The following is a 17350-nucleotide window of genomic DNA, read 5'->3' on the forward strand; positions in this document are numbered from 1 at the left end:
AGAGAAGCATCAGTGAATAAAGTCTGTTGTACAGGCTGCAAAGCCATCTGGACTTCCTACTGAAAAAGGTTGGGCATGGTTTTAGGCAAGATTTTATCACGTCTGAAAAAAACCTTCTGCACTCAGTACCTCTTCCAAGGTTGATGTCAGATATTTTTTTCTTTTGTCGGTTGCAAAACAAAAAAATTGACAAACAGTTGGAAGGCAGCAAGGACGGAGATAGATATAAATCTCCAGAGGAGGCTTTGTCAAAGGTAGTGGAGTATAAACAAAAAATAAATTAGTTTTGGTGTTATCAGAAACTGGACAGACTTTGATTTGTATAATAGTTTGTCTGGGTTTCCAGACCACCTAGACAATGCTTCTGTGAAGCGAAGCACAGATCCACTTGACAGAAGAGGTGGGGGAAATGGTTAAACACATAATCACAGGAGGAGAAAGGGTGAAGAAAGACAAGAAGACAAAGGTGCAATGGCAGACTGCCTTGAAATCCTTTACTTCTTTGCTTTTATTATTTTCAAGGGCTTCAAGCAGCATGTTTTTACTTTGCTGTCCATATTAGTCAGCTCTTGAGTGCAAGAATTGTGTGTACCCCTTGTTTGCTACACTCTTCCCCTCAGATTTTGGCAGGACAGTCTCGTAGACTGGAAAGGATAGCACAAGGCTTGTGTGCCAGCTCTTGCTTGCTGAGGAACCCTGTGAGCAGAGCAGGGGAGAAACATGATGAAAGTAATTTTTTGGTGTGCCCTTTAGGTTATGTACATCTCAGCAAGTGAGCTGACATCCCGTGATTACCTTAAAAACACAGATTGGTGACAACAGTTTTATATATTCTGAGAGCTGGGTATGAAGCTGGTTATTCATCTTTTCTCTCTGGAACTGCTGTCTGAGTTTTTACCCCATGATTGTTCAGAGGAACCCAGACATGTAATACCAGACTCCTCAGATATCCTCTGAGGTATTCTTCCAGAAGTATGTTGTGCCGATAAGTGATATTTATTCATATCTGTATTATACTTTTTTTTTTTTTCTGGAAAGAAAGAACTGCATATTCTGTTTCCTGTCTTTCACACTAACTTATATGAGCACAAAATATTAAAGCTGGTTGTCTCTCAATTATAAAGGAATAATTTTATAATTTTATAATTTCATAGGATTTGGCCAATTTGAAAGTAAACTGCTTTGATATTTTTGCGTAAATTCTTAAACAAAAAGTCATAATAGTTTTTAATTTAATTACTTGGTTTTCCATTTATTCTTTGCCTTTTTCCTCTCAAGAAGCTCTTCTTTTATTGCTCACAGTGAATAAAGCACATAAAGCATCTTTCCCATGATGAGGAAGTTTTCTTAAAGATTTTATTTGCCATAAGAAATCTGAGCTGTAAGTGAAAGCTGCAACATCACGCTTATCTGCAGGCAGATCCTTTCTACCCTACTCACAGGTATGATCCCAAGGGAAGATCATCCTGTGGAGGACAGCCCATGCAGTGCCACTCCACAGTCTCCTGGCCTCATGCACACTCCTTCCCTGGGCTCTTGTTTAAAGACAAGTCTGCTGAGGCAACAGGTTTTGCCCAAGAGTGTTAACACAGGGTTTAAAATGGCCATTCCCAGGTTCTAGGTGTGGACACCTGGCTAGAAGCTTCTTGACTGGAGATGGAGGGGAGAGTGATGGAGAAGTGATATTTGGTTTTTAGAGCATGGGCTAAAAGTAATGCTGACTTTTCAGATGCAGGTTCTCAGCAGATACAGAACAGTAAAACTCTTCCTTAAGTTCGTCAATGTTATGTCAATTGCTTGTGTTTGTGCAGTAAGGGAGGGACAAGTTTTAGCTCTGACTTCAGGCACACACCACTCCCAAATGGTCTGTTGGGTGCCTGAATGGCAATCAGGATTCAGTTGAACCACAATTCTGCCTGTCCTGGCACAAAGCCACCATAGATGATGAGAACAGCCCTGCTAATTACGCATTTGAGGAGAAGCCCAGAGAAGTGTGAGGTAACAAGAAATGCTGATCTCCTTACCACCTCTCCCAGCCAAGGGAAAGGTTGTTAGCAAGGTTACAGACAAATTTTGAGAATCATTACAGCAAATGACAGCAAGATCTTTAACAACAAGAAAAGAAAAATTCCAATGTCTGTATAGTAATTGCCATGCAGTGTATTATATGCCTTGCTCTGCAGTGATTCAGAAAGTTGAATCATGCAGTGCCTTGCTGGGATCAGCAGTTCAGAATAGATTAAATTTGTTTTGGACACTGCCTGCACCCTGCTTTATCTAACAAAGCATATGTGTGATGGGGAAGGCTCTTAATAGCATAGCCCCTTAATGAGAACCATAAACACACAAGCATAGATTTTCAAAGTGATGCTCAAGGGATTTGAGCAAGCACTGTTCTCTTTGTGTTTTGAACATTTACCCAAGAGCTGCTAACTGGCTAGGCTATGGGAAGAGACCAGATCTCGAACAGCCAAGAACATAGTATGTGATGAGGGTTCTGCCACCACTGGTTTCCGAAGGATATTTGTTTTAATGCACCTAAGAAAGATAAAACAAGGAAACAGAAAACTGAAAAGACATTTCTCAGATAAAGAATTTTTTTTTTTATTAAAGAGAGATGGCTTATAGTATGAACCTAAAATCTAGGGGTTTATAGAGACCATAAAAGCCTTTTACAGAGTTAGCCATTCCTAGGCACTGGTGGCTTTATAGAGCTTTTATCTAGTTAAAGAAAACCCATTCATGCTAATTTAATATCTGTAATGTACAACAGCTTGACACCTGAGGCTTGTCCCTAAAGCAGGCACAAGGCTGCAAAGCGAACAACTACTTCATTATTTTGAATTATTCAGCACTTGCAGCCAACCTTATGTGTCCCTCTGTAGGAAGAAGGCTTTTGGATTAAAGACCAGTAAAAGAAAAGGAAAAAGGCAAACAAACAACCCCTCCTTTCTGGCATTTGTTAGCAGGTGCAGTATTGACTTCAAGAATGATTCTGCAGAATTGGTGTGGACATTCTTCATTACCAGAGCGATAAATGCAGAGCTGTACTCAGAAAAAGCAAAGCTGGAAACTAGGCATGGCCTCCTTTAGGGAACAACTGTTCATGCCAGTGGAAAAGCTTGTTTCCTCTAAATTCATTGAAATGGTACTTATTGGTAGCATCCTTTTAGAACAAGATGAATGTAGACAGCAATGAATCAACCTCAAATAGAGGGGATCATATGTTAGCATTCCAGCATTAACACACTAATGTGAATTTAAAGATTCTAATTAAACCTACATACAAAACGTTTTTCCTACTAAGTAGAAAACCGTACTTTTTGGAGGAGCTGGAGCATTTGGATTTGACAGCCTTTCCTTTTTCAATTGTATGCTTATTTTGTGTGTTCTATTTTCTTTCAGTCACTCCAGGGGTTTCTGAAACAAATAAAACGATACGTTATATTAAGTTTGATTGATTCCCTGTAGTCAAGAGGTATATTGAGAAAACGGACCTTTTTTTTTTTTCACACTGAGCTTGTAGAATAAATTCCCATTTGATCTTTGTGCTTCCTACTGGTGCTACAAATTTCTTTCGCGATATTTAACATTGATTAAACTCATTTGTGGCATCACTTAGTAGTAGCGGTACTCAAACAAATTCAGGAGCTTTTTCGTTATAGCTGAACTCACATCATACTTATCAGTTTCTAAATTTGTCCCTCCCTCCCCAAATGCCCGAATAAAACTTGGTGCCCACCCCTCCATTTCAGACTTGATATTTGTGTGAAAAAATTCTGCGTTTAAGAAAAAGTTCTATGAACCATGGTAGACTGCCTCTTTTTGCCAGTCATGGCTGAAAATCTCACCATAGAGATTTTAAACAGTTTACTGGGAGACTTTTGTGTTCCCCAGTAAAAAAATTTCAGATGAAATGGAGGACTTCCAGCTTGTGTTTAGCCACTTAAGGATCATCATAAGTGGGAAGCCTCCTGCAGCCTTTAATCATTGCTGGAGCATATGCTGTATATATGAACAGTTCATCAAACTCTGATCAAATGTTTTTAAGCAATCCACACATTCGTTAGAACAGGGTGGAATCTAAACCTAAAGAAGTCATTGAGAAACCTCCCAAGCATAAAGGTGCTGATATTTACTCTAAATGGACCTTAACTAACCCTCCTATCCCACCTTTGTCTCCTCTTACTTTCTAGTGGATGCTGCATCCTCCCAACCCCAGCACAGCCGGTGGCTATTTTCATGAAGCTCTAGGTTTACTTGGAAACCCCAAAAACAAATGGGTGGGGAAAGGACTTTTCTATTCTGACTCCCACTCTATTCTGGGATCTTTAAGGGCCTTTTGTCATTCTTCTGCCTGTCCCACAGGGCTAACTTCAAAGTCTGTCTCATACAGCAGCCAGCATGGTGCTGATATTTAGTAAATGATCATTAATGATATAAACAACAGAGAAGAAGCAAATACGTTTTGTGGGGCCTGGGAAATTCACAGAGCAATCAGCCTCCAGCCTGGGTGAGGGGAGGAGAGGGAAGCAGGTAGCAAATAATATCTCTGAGTCCAGGAATCCATGGCACAGTCCAGATGAGTTGCCCAAGTCAGCTGAGGTCAGCTGAGCCACTGAGTCTTCATGAATGCAGAGAAGATTTGGTACATTTGATGATTACAGAAATTAGGAATTTGTGGTGGTAACTCAGCATCATATGTAGCTAAAATGTTGTAATAGGACTGTGAACAGATGGCAGGTTTGGTGAAAGCGATTATTTTGACTAGATCAATAGGAGCAGTTGATCTCCCCCATCAATCTTGGTAAGAAAACTGTGACGATAATCAGTGTCAGAAGTGCATTACTGGACTTTCCCTTAGAAGCTCAGTGTATCCAGCTTCTGCTTGGGCAGGACATGCTCAATCCCTTCTGAGAAGACCTCTCTGAAACAGAATGTACATCAGATATACAAATGTATTCAGCTGAATGAAAAAATATTGCCAGTCAAAATAAAACCACCTCCATCTAAGATAAAACAAAGCCAATATACCCCGGCCGTTGAGGGATAAGCCAAAACCAGACAAAATGATCAATACTGTAGGAGTTATGATCAAAGAGAAAAAATTACTGCACATCTCAAGGAAAGGACCACAATGAATTCCCTGGCAGTGCCTTGTTCTTTGAGTAAGACCCTGTAAGTGCCTGTGCATGCTTGAAGGAAGGTTGAGTTATAATGGGCTGTGGACTGCAGCCTCCAGTGCGGGTGAAGAATTCCGTGCATATCCCTGCTTGGAAAGTCTTACCACCTCCAGCACCACTTGTTTCACCATTCTCTTGTGAGGTGGCTAAAAAACATACCCTTTTATCTCTGGAGAAGTCCAACTCATGACAAAGCATGGGGGCTGCCCTTCCGAAGGTCACCCCTGCCTGTCCATTCCTCTGTGTCCTTGTTAGCCGTTTCCACCATGCTAGGGGAGCTCCTGTGTTGAATTGATGCTAGAAGACTGATAGTGTAGGGCAGCCCATGAACGTTGTCGATTTCTCTTTTTCAGGCTGCATCTTGAAGATGATGTAGTACCTGGGAAGAGCCTGACTAATTCATTGGCTCGAGGGTACAATCACTTAGCGATGAATCTCCAACTAGCTACAGCAAACTTATTTACAAGCCTGGGAAAAACTGTGTTGTGTAGCAATTTGCTACACACCCTGTCTAGGAGCAGTACCTCGGTATTGATATTCTCTGTGCTGTGTTTCCCTCCCCTCCCATTCAGACAGTCAGAGTCCTCCATGGGAAAAAATACAAACTCCTGCTGTCAACAAGTGCATGTTTCCCCCTCGCCAGTAAAAAGAAGTAGGTGCGCATCTCCTTTTATCTGTGAAGAGAGTTGTGAACTTAATTCAGCCTGATCCCCATTCATTGTGTTCAACATTTACCCCCCAAATGTCAGTGATTTTCTGGAAAATAAAGTACTTGGGAGACAGGAGAAACAGAGCCTTTAGTGATATCTGTATAGCTGAGTATTTCTTCTCATCCATATGCAAATCTAACCTTTTTGATATTTCAACCCCATAAACCCTAAGCCAGGATTTCAATAGAAAATGTTTACTAAAGGCTTTCTCCTTTATAATCTATTGATTTTAATATCCTTACTACTCCTGTTGAATGTCAGTTTTACCCTGAAGACTCCCATGGCAAACTTGAACACATTTAATTATTTATACCATTTGAAATATTAGTCCTGAAAAATGACTAAAAGTTTCTGGTTCTGTAATAGTATGATCTGAAGTTTGATTTTCCTTTGTGAATAACACTAGTAATTTGATATGGTAATCAAAGACAGATGAATATTTCAGACAACACAGTGCAGTTTCACTAGTAATGACATCTATTTTTCATTCTTCCAGCCTCCTTGTATATGTTAAAGTATAGGTCATTAAGTACTGCAGGATCTCACTGCCTTTTTTCACAGTCAACAGTTTAGTGTTATGTTTTCATTCTTCTGAAGGTGCCTGAACGAGTAACTGTTGCTTCCACCAGTGATGGCATTTAGACAGCATGCATGGTTTGAGTGCAACCGAGAGCAGATTTGCCCCTCAGTGTGGGTCTAGCAGTCTTGCTTGCCTTACTCCTATCACTCACTGCATTAGTAAGACAAAGCAAAGTTTTGATCTCAAAGAAACTGTGTTTGAGACAAATATTGCTTGTACAGAACAATCTATGTGAAGACTTATGAAGGATAAGATTTTGATAGCAGGCAAACCAAAGCAGGGGAGTTTGAAACCCAGCACCTACAGGGCAGTTCTTCCCCAGAATTGTGTTTTTCATCCCAACACACATCTGTTGCCTTAATTTTTCCATTTTTCTATTACTAACCTGATAGTTGTTCAGAAGCTGCAAAGATGTAGTTGGCTCTTCTATTTACTCCAGATGAAGAGTTTTATTTTTACTCATATCTGGCAGGAGGAACTGTGGTATCACCAAACACAACTTTTCACTGAGGTTAATTGTTTTGATAGTAGAGAATAACAAAAGAATGGTTCTTTTTTTTGTATGGTTTTTAAGTTATTTCTGATGGCAGGTAACACAGCCTAGCTTGTATCCTAAAAGTTTAACCAGGCTCACAATAGCCATCAGTAGTTGGATTTTTCTGGTTTATATCCTATCAGGAGTGATCATCTGGATATATAAATTTTAACAGCCTAGGATAATAAAAGTAAAGCAAGAAAATCTCTGGAATGAAGTCTTTGACGCTAAACTGAGCAAGGAATACGTGTACCAACTCTTATTTCTGCCATATCTGTCCTGTATGCATTAGATATGTTTGTAACCAGTTTTGGTTTCATAGGGATATTGAGAACCAGTCTAAAGGCTCTAAATAGGCAGACATACTGTCACTGAGCACATGACTGGATCAAGCCAAATAAGTGCTCTGATATGTGTTAGAGGGAAAGGCAGCGTGTTATGCTTCTTGTAACATGTGGATATAGGTCAGGAATCCAACATCATACCCAGCTCTGCCACTAGACTGGCTTTCATGGCCAGAGTATTCAAGGCCCTGAAATTAATGCTGCACTGCATGAATCAATCCTCAGGGGATCAAATCTCTCACAAGGCTGAGACATGCATCTCTTGACTTCTTTTTTGCCACCTGCAAAAATAGGCTGCTTCTTTTCTTCCTTTCCATTTTACTTTGGAATATCCATTTGGAAACTTAGGGCAATAAAATAGCCTATAAACAACCTCTCAGATTAGACACTATGTTTCTAGTTGTTTTTCTGGCATCCTATATCCAGTCACGTATGTCACTCCTTTGGTTCTATTAATTTCATTGCCATCCTTTTAAGCAACAGATTCAAGACAAAAAATATTCGCCTGACTTATTTTAGCTAAGAGGCTTCACATTTAATGGATTTGCTGTTCTTTCATGTCCCAGGTCACTCCTTGAGATCAGAAAATGTCGAATTCCTTATCGTCCCTAAATGTTATCTGAAGCCATGTCATTATTTTGCCTTTAGTGAGTCTTTTTACTCTCTGGCTTTGGAACCTACTGCCAAATGAAGTAAAGAAAGCTCTGACTGTGGGGATTTCTAAATCCAAAGTTAAAAGTTATTTGTTCTATTTAGCATTTTTAAAACGATTCTTTTAGGAATTGTATGTGCCTCTAAGCTAATTAACTCTTAATGAGCGCAAAATGCCCTGGGATGCAGATTTGGAGGGTACGCTAGAAATGCAGACATGGATTGGACTGCAGTACCGCAGGAGATGAAATTTACGATTGGATTCTTTTTTTTCAAATGATGATGCAGAGAGGTTTTTTGAGAGACTCTTTTTTTTTTCTTTCTAGGCTAAATAAACCTGATCAGATTTTTAGTCCACCATATGGGGCCCAGTTATATCAGTCCTGCAAATACACTTTAGTTTTCCGTTATGGATGAAGCCACTCTTCAGTCGGGAAAATGAGTTTAGAAACAAACTTTCATATTATGAAAGACAGGCAGTTTTCCAGCACTGAGCACTTAACCAGAGCACAAGGAAATCAGAACACCTGGCTGTGCTCAGCTCCGTCCTATTCCCCTGGACCAGTACCTCACTCTTTTAGTGCCTTCACTCATTCATCTGTAAAGCAACGACAATTGCATTTATATCACAAGGGTACCTTGATGCTTGACAAATGAGAATTGACCCAAAATTCATCCTTCAGAAACACTGTATGAGCAATACCTTGCTCACACAGTGGTTATGGACAATTCAATTAGAAGAGGTATAAATGCAGTCAAAGTGAAATTCCATTTAGGAGCTGTCAAACTGTTCTTAATTTTTCTTAGTTTTCATCTAATCCTAGTGCAGGATTTTACATGCATCTCTCATAAAAGGTTTATATGCCTCTTTCCTTCTTTTGCAAAGAGCCAGCATATTTTGTTCCATGTTATATTAAACTGTCATTTTGGGCAAATGGTTTATTCCCAGAGCAGTACCTTGGAAAGCTGCATTTAGCAAAACAAAGGAAAAATATTGTGTCAAAGAAATCCTGTCCTCTATGTATATGAACAAATGACAATCATAAGGATTACGCATGGAAAAAATATTCCAGGTTTTATGAAGAAGGGGTTTCATAACTGTTGTTATGTTTTATCTAATTAGATTTTTTGTATTTGCTATAATAATGTTAAAAATTAAGCTGACTTTCTGCAACAAACTGTAGAAACATATGGTGTACAGCCTGCAGAGGCTCTCAGTGGCAGTAGTATTACTGATAATGTTTGTGAATTAGAATCTGCTTTCCTCTGAAAAATAGCTGTGTATTCTCCCAATTTAAAATGCTGTTTTTTCACCAACATGTTTTCATCACCGTTGACAGTTCTGGGAGAAGAAGTATGGATATGATCTTTTTAAATACATTTTCAATTCTGCATGTCTGTGCATCTTTCAGGGTGAAGGTGGCTAAATATTCAGGCTCAGCCATGAACCCACTTAAAGAAACCAGGTGAATTCAGGGAGATCTGTTTTACCAGGACCTCCCCCCAGGTCGCTTCGCCCAGCATCAGAAGAAAAAGTGGAGCTGTTTCTTGGTCACGCTACTTTTCCTAATAAAGGCACAATCACTTGGGGCTAACCAAATTACAGGGTGCCAGGAGGTCTCTTATCAGCACCCCAAAGTAAGCTCCAGCCCCTAGGAACTGCTTCTGGAAAGATTTGTAGGTACAGATTAGTTTCCCACAAAAAATTGTACAGCTTGATAAAAAAAATAATAAAATCCTTTGAGTCTTTCTTTATTATGTTCAGACTTGCAAAGCACTTTAAGAACAACTCATGCTAACAAAGAGCATTCCTCTGACTTATCTCCAATGTATGCTTGAAAGGCTGTGTTCCAAACAAAGTGCAGAGATTAAGTAAACAAAAAGATACTAAACATTGCAGCAGGGAAGCAGTCCAAGTAGTGGTGTTCTCAGGAGCATCAGAGCTGGTTTAGGTTCACGTTCATACACAGTCTGCAGAATTCACTTTTTAGACCTTTTACCATGCTTGGCTTCAGTAATGTGCTTCCCAAGGCTCTCCTGGGTGACTGGACCCACTCATACCTGGGGGTTCAGACCACACAGTCTCTAGAGCTCAGTCCATGGGGAAATTTGACCTTTCAACAAATCTGCTGTGCTCAGGAGGAGACCTGGCAGACCAGTCCTTCAGCACTACTGCACACCAGTGAACTTGTGCAAGCAGCATCTTTGGTAATAGTAATATGTGCAAGCAGAGATTCCCCTTGCCTTCCTCCCAATGGCTATTGAGGTGGCATTAAATATAGCCAAGATTCCTGAGCTGATAGTTTCCTCTCAGTAGCTAAGAGTCATTAAAAACTTACCTTGAATGCAGAAACAGATGGTTCCTACCTATAAATCAGGCCCCAGCTCAGTTCTCAGGCTTCAGTGGGCTCATGGAAATTTTTAGTGGGCTCAGAGAAATAAGCGGTTTGGTGGGACACACACATCCACCTCTTCAGCTCACTCCAATACGATGCTGTAAGGACCAACAAATTTCTTGTTAACTGATCCTGGACCAATATCTAGGAAAAATTCAGCCATGAAATCTTCTCATTTCACCACTAATCCTAGTCTATATGGCTCTGCAGCTTTAATTAAGTTAATTTGGCCATTTCTGAGGGTGATGTGGGTAGTCGACAGAGAAATACTCCTTTTATCTATGGTCGGGTAGGTGGTGTCTAACTCTAAAAGGTACCTCTTGGCAGCTGACAGCAGGTGACCAATCTGCAGAAGCTCCTAGGCTCCTCAATCAAAGAAGTGAAAATATTCTTTCTGACTGTGTCTTTCAGGATTTTGCGGACTCCATATACCAAATGGTTGCACAGAAGTTCCAGGAGCTGACAGACAATTTCACTTCCATGCATGCACGCCACAAAACTCTTGCAGGCATTGTGATGACCAAAGGTAAGAGATCCTCTCATTTATTTTCCTCTGGCATTTTTCATGACTAAGTAATACATTATTTACCTGGGCCACAGTACTGAAGGATACCTTTACTCCCACACTGAAAAATAAATAGTAATGCAAAGAAGCATGAATTATTTACACCTCAAGTAAGTTCACACATAAGGTACAGGCAACAGAGGTAAAGATTTGTTCATAAGTATGTCCCTACATTGCTTCGCTTACAGGACAAAATGCAAACTTGTCTAATTTTGCATTTCCTAATAAATGGTGAGGGTTTAGTTATCAATTAAATGTTGTATTATATATTAATTGCTCTTTTAGATCTGGAGACACCAAATTCTTGTTGTTCAAGACAACCATAAACCTTGTTTTATACTGACAACAAAAGCAAATCTCAGCCCATTTCCTTTCCAATTAAAAGAAACAAGCCCAGAACATGCATAGTTTTAATTCTGCTCAGCTCAAAGCATGGGAAATGCTTATCAGCAGGGCCAAAATTTTATATTCTCTCCTGTTAAGATATAACTGATGGACACATACTATATGGAAATCTTTAACCCCTTGATGAGCCCTGTTGCATAGACAGTCTTTCTTTTTATGTGATCATACCTCAGTTGGGGCACCTCAGTATTTATGAGCATGCCAGCAGTGGAGATGCTGCCATAAACTTCATTCTAACCCAGATGGATGGTGCAATGGATTGAGTTTAGAAAGACAATAAGCTCAGAGGGGAAAGGCGTGCATAATTCACCCAGGCTTGTCTTCTTCCCTTCAACAGTTACATTAGCTAGATTCAATAGGGATAATCGTGAATACTGGAAGGCAGCAGCATGGAGAACCTAAATACAGCTGAGAGTTCTGGGCAGAGTAACTTACTCTCCACCTTTCTGATGTGAAAAGAGTAAGCAATCCTCTCCTGAAATTAAATGTTAAGAAGTTCACCTAAAGTCTTTTAGACCTCTGGTTGAAACTGAACTGCTCCTTAGCTAAATGTGTTATGATTTTGTTTAATCTGCTTTGGTTAGTTATTTTTTATATTACTTTAGGATCCGTAATAATGGATGAATCTTCCATTTTTTAAGTGCTGCTCAGACACAGTGTTGTACAAACACAAAGCATGGTTTATAAATCCTATAGACCACAGGATACATATTCAGTACCAAGAAAAATAGAAGGGAGAGTGTGATTGACTTCGGGATGTGAAAGATGCAAACTAGACCAAACATAGCAACTGGCTTGTCATAGTCAGATTTCTTGACTGTGGCACTCACCGGATATAAACAAAGTGCTGTAATTTATTTAGAGGAGCTCTTTCCAAGCAGGACCACAAGGAAAAATGTTTAAACACACCTTTTATGAGAAGCTAAGTTACACGAAGCAAGAACTGTTGCTTTAACCACTTTTTGAGAGGAGGCTGTACTCAGCTCAGTGTCCCGTTCAGTTTTCTTACACTGTGTATTTTGCCTGTAAGAATTTCATCCCATTCTACCTTGACAGGGTGCTGTTCCTCCATTCTTTAGCCCAGGCCTAGACTTGCCTTAAAAAGGTGTCACCCAAAGATGACTTCCAAAATTGTGGCTGCTGAGTGCATTCAGTGCTAGGGGTGTGAATGGTCGCGTCCAGAGCCCCACTAGCCTTTGTTGGACAGTTCGGACTGACTGTATCTCTTCTTTGGGGAAGAGGTGAAAGTGCCCTCCTGCCATGGTTTTTTATGAATCACGTGCCCTTAGTGGTATTTTACACATTTGTATTTCATATTTCATCTTAGTCAGCCTTAAGACAAAGTGTAATTTTACTTATGTTCAGAAAACATTTCCCTCAAGGTTTCTTTTTTAATTCTGAATTCCCTTTTATGAATTCCTTCAATGTGTCAGTTACCCAGTGTGTCAATATCTTACTGGTTTTGTGGAGCCTAGAAAAGAAACTCACAGATATGAAGTGATTCACAGAAGATGCAAAACTAGAAGCAGCCTTATCTTGGTATATGCTCCAAGAAGATTTGAGTTCTTTCCAGCACAAGACTGTCTGCCAGATATTGCAAGACTAATCATTTACCATTTATGTCATTATTTTCTGTACTAAAGTTGTAGATTTGTGGTCTCTTTCCCACCATCATTCCCAGGGGTAGCAAGGATCTTGGCACACTGTTCAAACATGACACAAACAGGTTTTCCACATCAGGCACTCAAATAAGTATCAATTTCCTCTATTTTTAACATAGAATTTGTCAGGTAATCCCGTAGATCTCTGCAAAAAAATTACAAATGACAGCAACAAAAGAATATCTGGTAACTGTTGAATTTGGTACCATACACACCCAGAACAGACAAAAATTAATTTGTTTTTGCCGTCGTTTCTGTTTAATGTCATCCTGAATAGAAACAGATTTATCTGTGCTTGTACAGTTTTCAGACAAAGCTGGTAAAAAGCACAATGTGATTCTGTGATAAGTGCTGTTAAGATAATACAAAATCTCTCCAGACGAAACAGGAGTGTGCTAGACTGGTTTTCTTTTCCTAAACTCTGACATTATTTTTCTGCCATTTCAATTCCCAGGGAAACCAAGAAGAGTTACATTTGGGCAGTGTAATTGACTATGCTACAGCACCCAGGGCAAATTCCGAAGTATGAGAAAGAAAAAAATGTAGAAAATTATGTCATTGACTGACTGTGAATGTTCTGCAGTAATAAATTGCTAGTCAGAAAAACAGGCAGTCCAATGTATTTAGATATGCTTTGCTCTGAATTGCGATAAGTTAAAATCTCTGCATTTTTGTGAAAGCAAGTTTTCAAAACATTCGATTAATAGACATCAAGATAACCTTGAGATAATCTGCCCTAAAAGCAAATTATACTAGATACCAGCAGATGTGATGATATCTGATGTAATACAATAATTGAATATAATAATTGAAAAACCTAACATAACAGATCTTGAACTACATATTTCAAAAGATGGAATAGTTGAAGTAAATTATTTAGCAGTTCTCCGGTTATAATGTATTTGAAATCTGCCAGTCCTCTAACACATTCTAATTTTGTTGAAACACATCCAGAGAAGATTGTTGTAGCAAAAATTGTTTGATTGACTCTAGGAAAAATTGTTTGAGTATGAGATTGCATTCACATCTTTCACGTACAGCAAGCCATATTCCCACAGAATATCTTCATGTAGAACAATAAGTATACTTGTTACTGTAGCATAGTGTTACTATGAGGACCTAAGTTTTATACTGATTATCCACAGTAGTTCTCCTGACTTCACTGAATATATGATGGGTTCACATACAGTAAATTAAGAACATCAGTTCACTTAACATTGTGTCAGACACAAACTATCACCTCAGAACATGCGTATCCAAGCATGTGATGCATGGAGTTAACCTTCCTCAGCGTGTTTTGCACTTGTGGCCAAAACACAATTGATAACCCGATATTTTGGCTATTGCTGGACAAATGCACAAGACTTTCTCCTTCTCTCCCATCCCCATCCCCAGCAGAAAGTGCGCAAGATGCTGGAAGGGGTCATAGCCAGGACAGCTTTCCCCAGCTGCTGAAGAGAGTGTTCCATGCTATAGGACATTGTGGTCAGCAGTAAAAGTTAGGAGAAAGAAAGAGAAGGGGGACACACTTAGGTTTACAGCATTTGTATTGCCAAGCAACCGTGAACTTTAATTATCTCAACCCATGAGTATCCTTGCCTTCCACGGGTCACCAGGCAAGGCAGATGGCTTTATTGATGGACAGGTCATCGAGGATAAAACATGGACAGTGCTGCCTATCCCCTAGAGCTGGGAGATAAGAAGCCTCATGGCAGAGCAGTGTGGGGTGGGAGGTAGAGGTGTGAGCTGCACACCAAGAGCTGCTATCCAAAGGCTGGTGGCATTTGCACTGTTTATTTACATCACAGACAGAGTTTGCCTTTGCCAGCTCTGAACTGATATGAGCATACATTCGTGTTCTCCGCAAAATCAGTGAACCCAGTAAAGAATTCCTGTCACTCTGTGCAGAGATTATCTCTCATTGCTGAGGTCCTCTTTGCAAAAAATTCCTCCCATAATCATTACGGACAAAATGAGACTGCTATTTAAACACTATTTTCCCATTTGTGTTTGACAAATCTTAGCAGTTTAAATACTGATAGGAACTTTTTGTCATGCTTTCTGTTAAAAATGAAGCATTAAGAAAGTTCAGTCCTTTCCACAGAAGCTTGGCATTCATAGAAAAAGGTTATGAGTTGATTTCTCATTTCAATTTTATCTATCTTTTTTTTTTTAGCCTGACAATCATTTTGATGTCAAAAGCAAACTAGGCGGTCTTCTCAGTTATCTTGCATGAAATAAAGATGAACTGGACAAAAGAGCCCTGAATAGCAATTTCATGCTGTGATAAAAGATGGAAAATTATCATCTGTATCTCATGGAACAGATCTTAATCATTGCTAAGTGGAATAACAGAAAAAAGTAAAGTTGACAACACGTCCCTATGGATCTTTATAGTCATATTAAGACCATAAAACCTGACGTGCAATCAGGAATACTGATGGTCAATTGATTTCTGATCCTTAGTTTAAATAAGAAAGTTGTATAGTAGTAAAATACAGTAGAAAATTCAGGCCCTACGTAGAGTATCAATCTGCTCCATCCCAGATTGCATTCAAGTAGCCAAACCAGTTGAAGGAGCTATGAATAATTTGCAGATTAGTGCCTAGGACAAATCCTTTCAAGAAGAGAGCCGCAGGAGTAATTTCAGCTCTTGGGTCCCATTTGAATAGCTAGATGGATGCTAAAAGCGTGGTCCCAGTGAGACTCTGTGTTTCAATGAGACTTAAATTTCCAAAATCAAAATTGGGTGCCAAAACTGCTGACATGCTTTTGAATATTTCATCAGGTCTCTTCACCTTCTATTGCCTGATGCTCTTAAGGACATGGCACAAAGTGATTTGATGCTGTCGGAAACAATATCAGCTTCTTACATGTGTGCAGGTTGACACATCACCATCAGATGACAGGGTTTCTGAAAATGTTTTGAAATAGGTAAATAGATATGTAGTTAGAAACCACGTATGTCACTCTTTCTTAGACATCTGTTTTCCTCTGGTTATAAACCTTAAACCAATAATCTTCAGATTCTGTCTAAATAATTTTGAATTCCATGAGAACATCCTTTTTCCACAGCTGCAGCTCTGTTCCTGGATTTTGTAATGTGGCCCTATAATGGAAAGACTAGGATTTCTGCTGCCCAACAAGATTAGTTTTCCAAATTCCAGCACAGCACACTGCCCCTCCTTGCTGTTACTGCCTAGCCTGAATCTGTCCTCTTAGCTGTTTGGTAGCACAGGTTCAGTAAGAAGAGAGGAAAACACCCCTCTCATATCAGCAGTTTTAGGCACTCCCTTGGGAGAATAAGAAAATTTGGGAAGGGAATTGAGCCCTGTTTTCCACCTGCTGCACAAGCTGTAGGTGTCTCCAGCACATCTTGCAGGTTCCTTCTGGGCAGCTCCAGGAAGTTCCATCTTCTTGCTTGCTGTGCCCATTGGCTGTTTTGATTTCCATTTCAGAGTAACTGGCTCTTCTCAGGTAATGAGCCTTTTATCCCAGACCATTTACTGTCTCTGGACTTAGCTTTTTGTCCTTGTTTAAAGAACATTTCTGATTGAAATAGTAACTGACATCTCTCAAAACCTGAATGCAGGCAAGGCCCTGGCTCTGTGTCACATATAATTGCATTGGCAACAAGGATTGGTATAATAATTAACATAAAACATGGAAATGAAAAATAGGCACTTCTGTGTGAAGCAAGGAGCAAGTTGACACTTGCATTCTGCTCTGTGATAAGCCAAACTGGAAATCATTCCAATCTCAATACAAAAAGTCTATCTCATCCTAAACCCAGAAGTTTCTTGAGTGAATAAAGGCTTGGTGACATAGAATCATAGAATAGTTAGGGTTGGAAAGAACCTTAAGATCACCAAGTTCCAATACCCCTGCTATGGGCATCAACCATTTCTTTTACTTTACTGACCTAGTAAAACACATAGGAAGATATTTTTAAATGCGAGTACACTTAAGATAAAAAAGAAAATTAAGAATAAGTTCGCCCTGTACTTATCTGCTAAAATCCACATTGAGGATTTCATCCTTCCTCACTGCAGTTAAGGATCTCAATAGCATATAAGACTGTGGATTTAATTAATGCTCAGATATTAGTGGCACAGCATTTATTAGAGAAACACAGATAGCTGCACTCAGGACCTGGCAGGAAAAGTGCTGTTTAGTCCTGCTTTGAAGTAAAGAATTATCTCTAAGTCCCTACACAGCTCTGTTCCTGATGAGAAAATCAGTGTTCGAACTCACATGAAAGGAAAGGACCCTCAGAAAACATTGATTCTGCAGTATCAATTTAGGTAAAAAAAAAATCCT

The 17350-nt window shown here is 39.5% G+C and overlaps 1 protein-coding gene across 1 annotated transcript in view; it reads left to right on the forward strand.

Moving 5' to 3' along the window:
- Positions 1 to 17350, forward strand: part of ADARB2 (adenosine deaminase RNA specific B2 (inactive)) — a gene marked incomplete at its 3' end in the record, with an annotated part of 310942 nt that overhangs the window by 241475 nt on the left and 52117 nt on the right. Inside the window, exon 4 of the mRNA XM_080609828.1 lies at positions 10811 to 10925. Within this exon, the coding sequence (XP_080465954.1) occupies positions 10811 to 10925 (115 nt within the window). The remainder of the gene's footprint in view (positions 1 to 10810; positions 10926 to 17350) is intronic.

This window comes from Psittacula echo (genome assembly GCF_963264785.1).
Source record: "Psittacula echo genome assembly, chromosome: 2".
Taxonomy (NCBI): Eukaryota; Metazoa; Chordata; class Aves; order Psittaciformes; family Psittacidae; genus Psittacula; species Psittacula echo.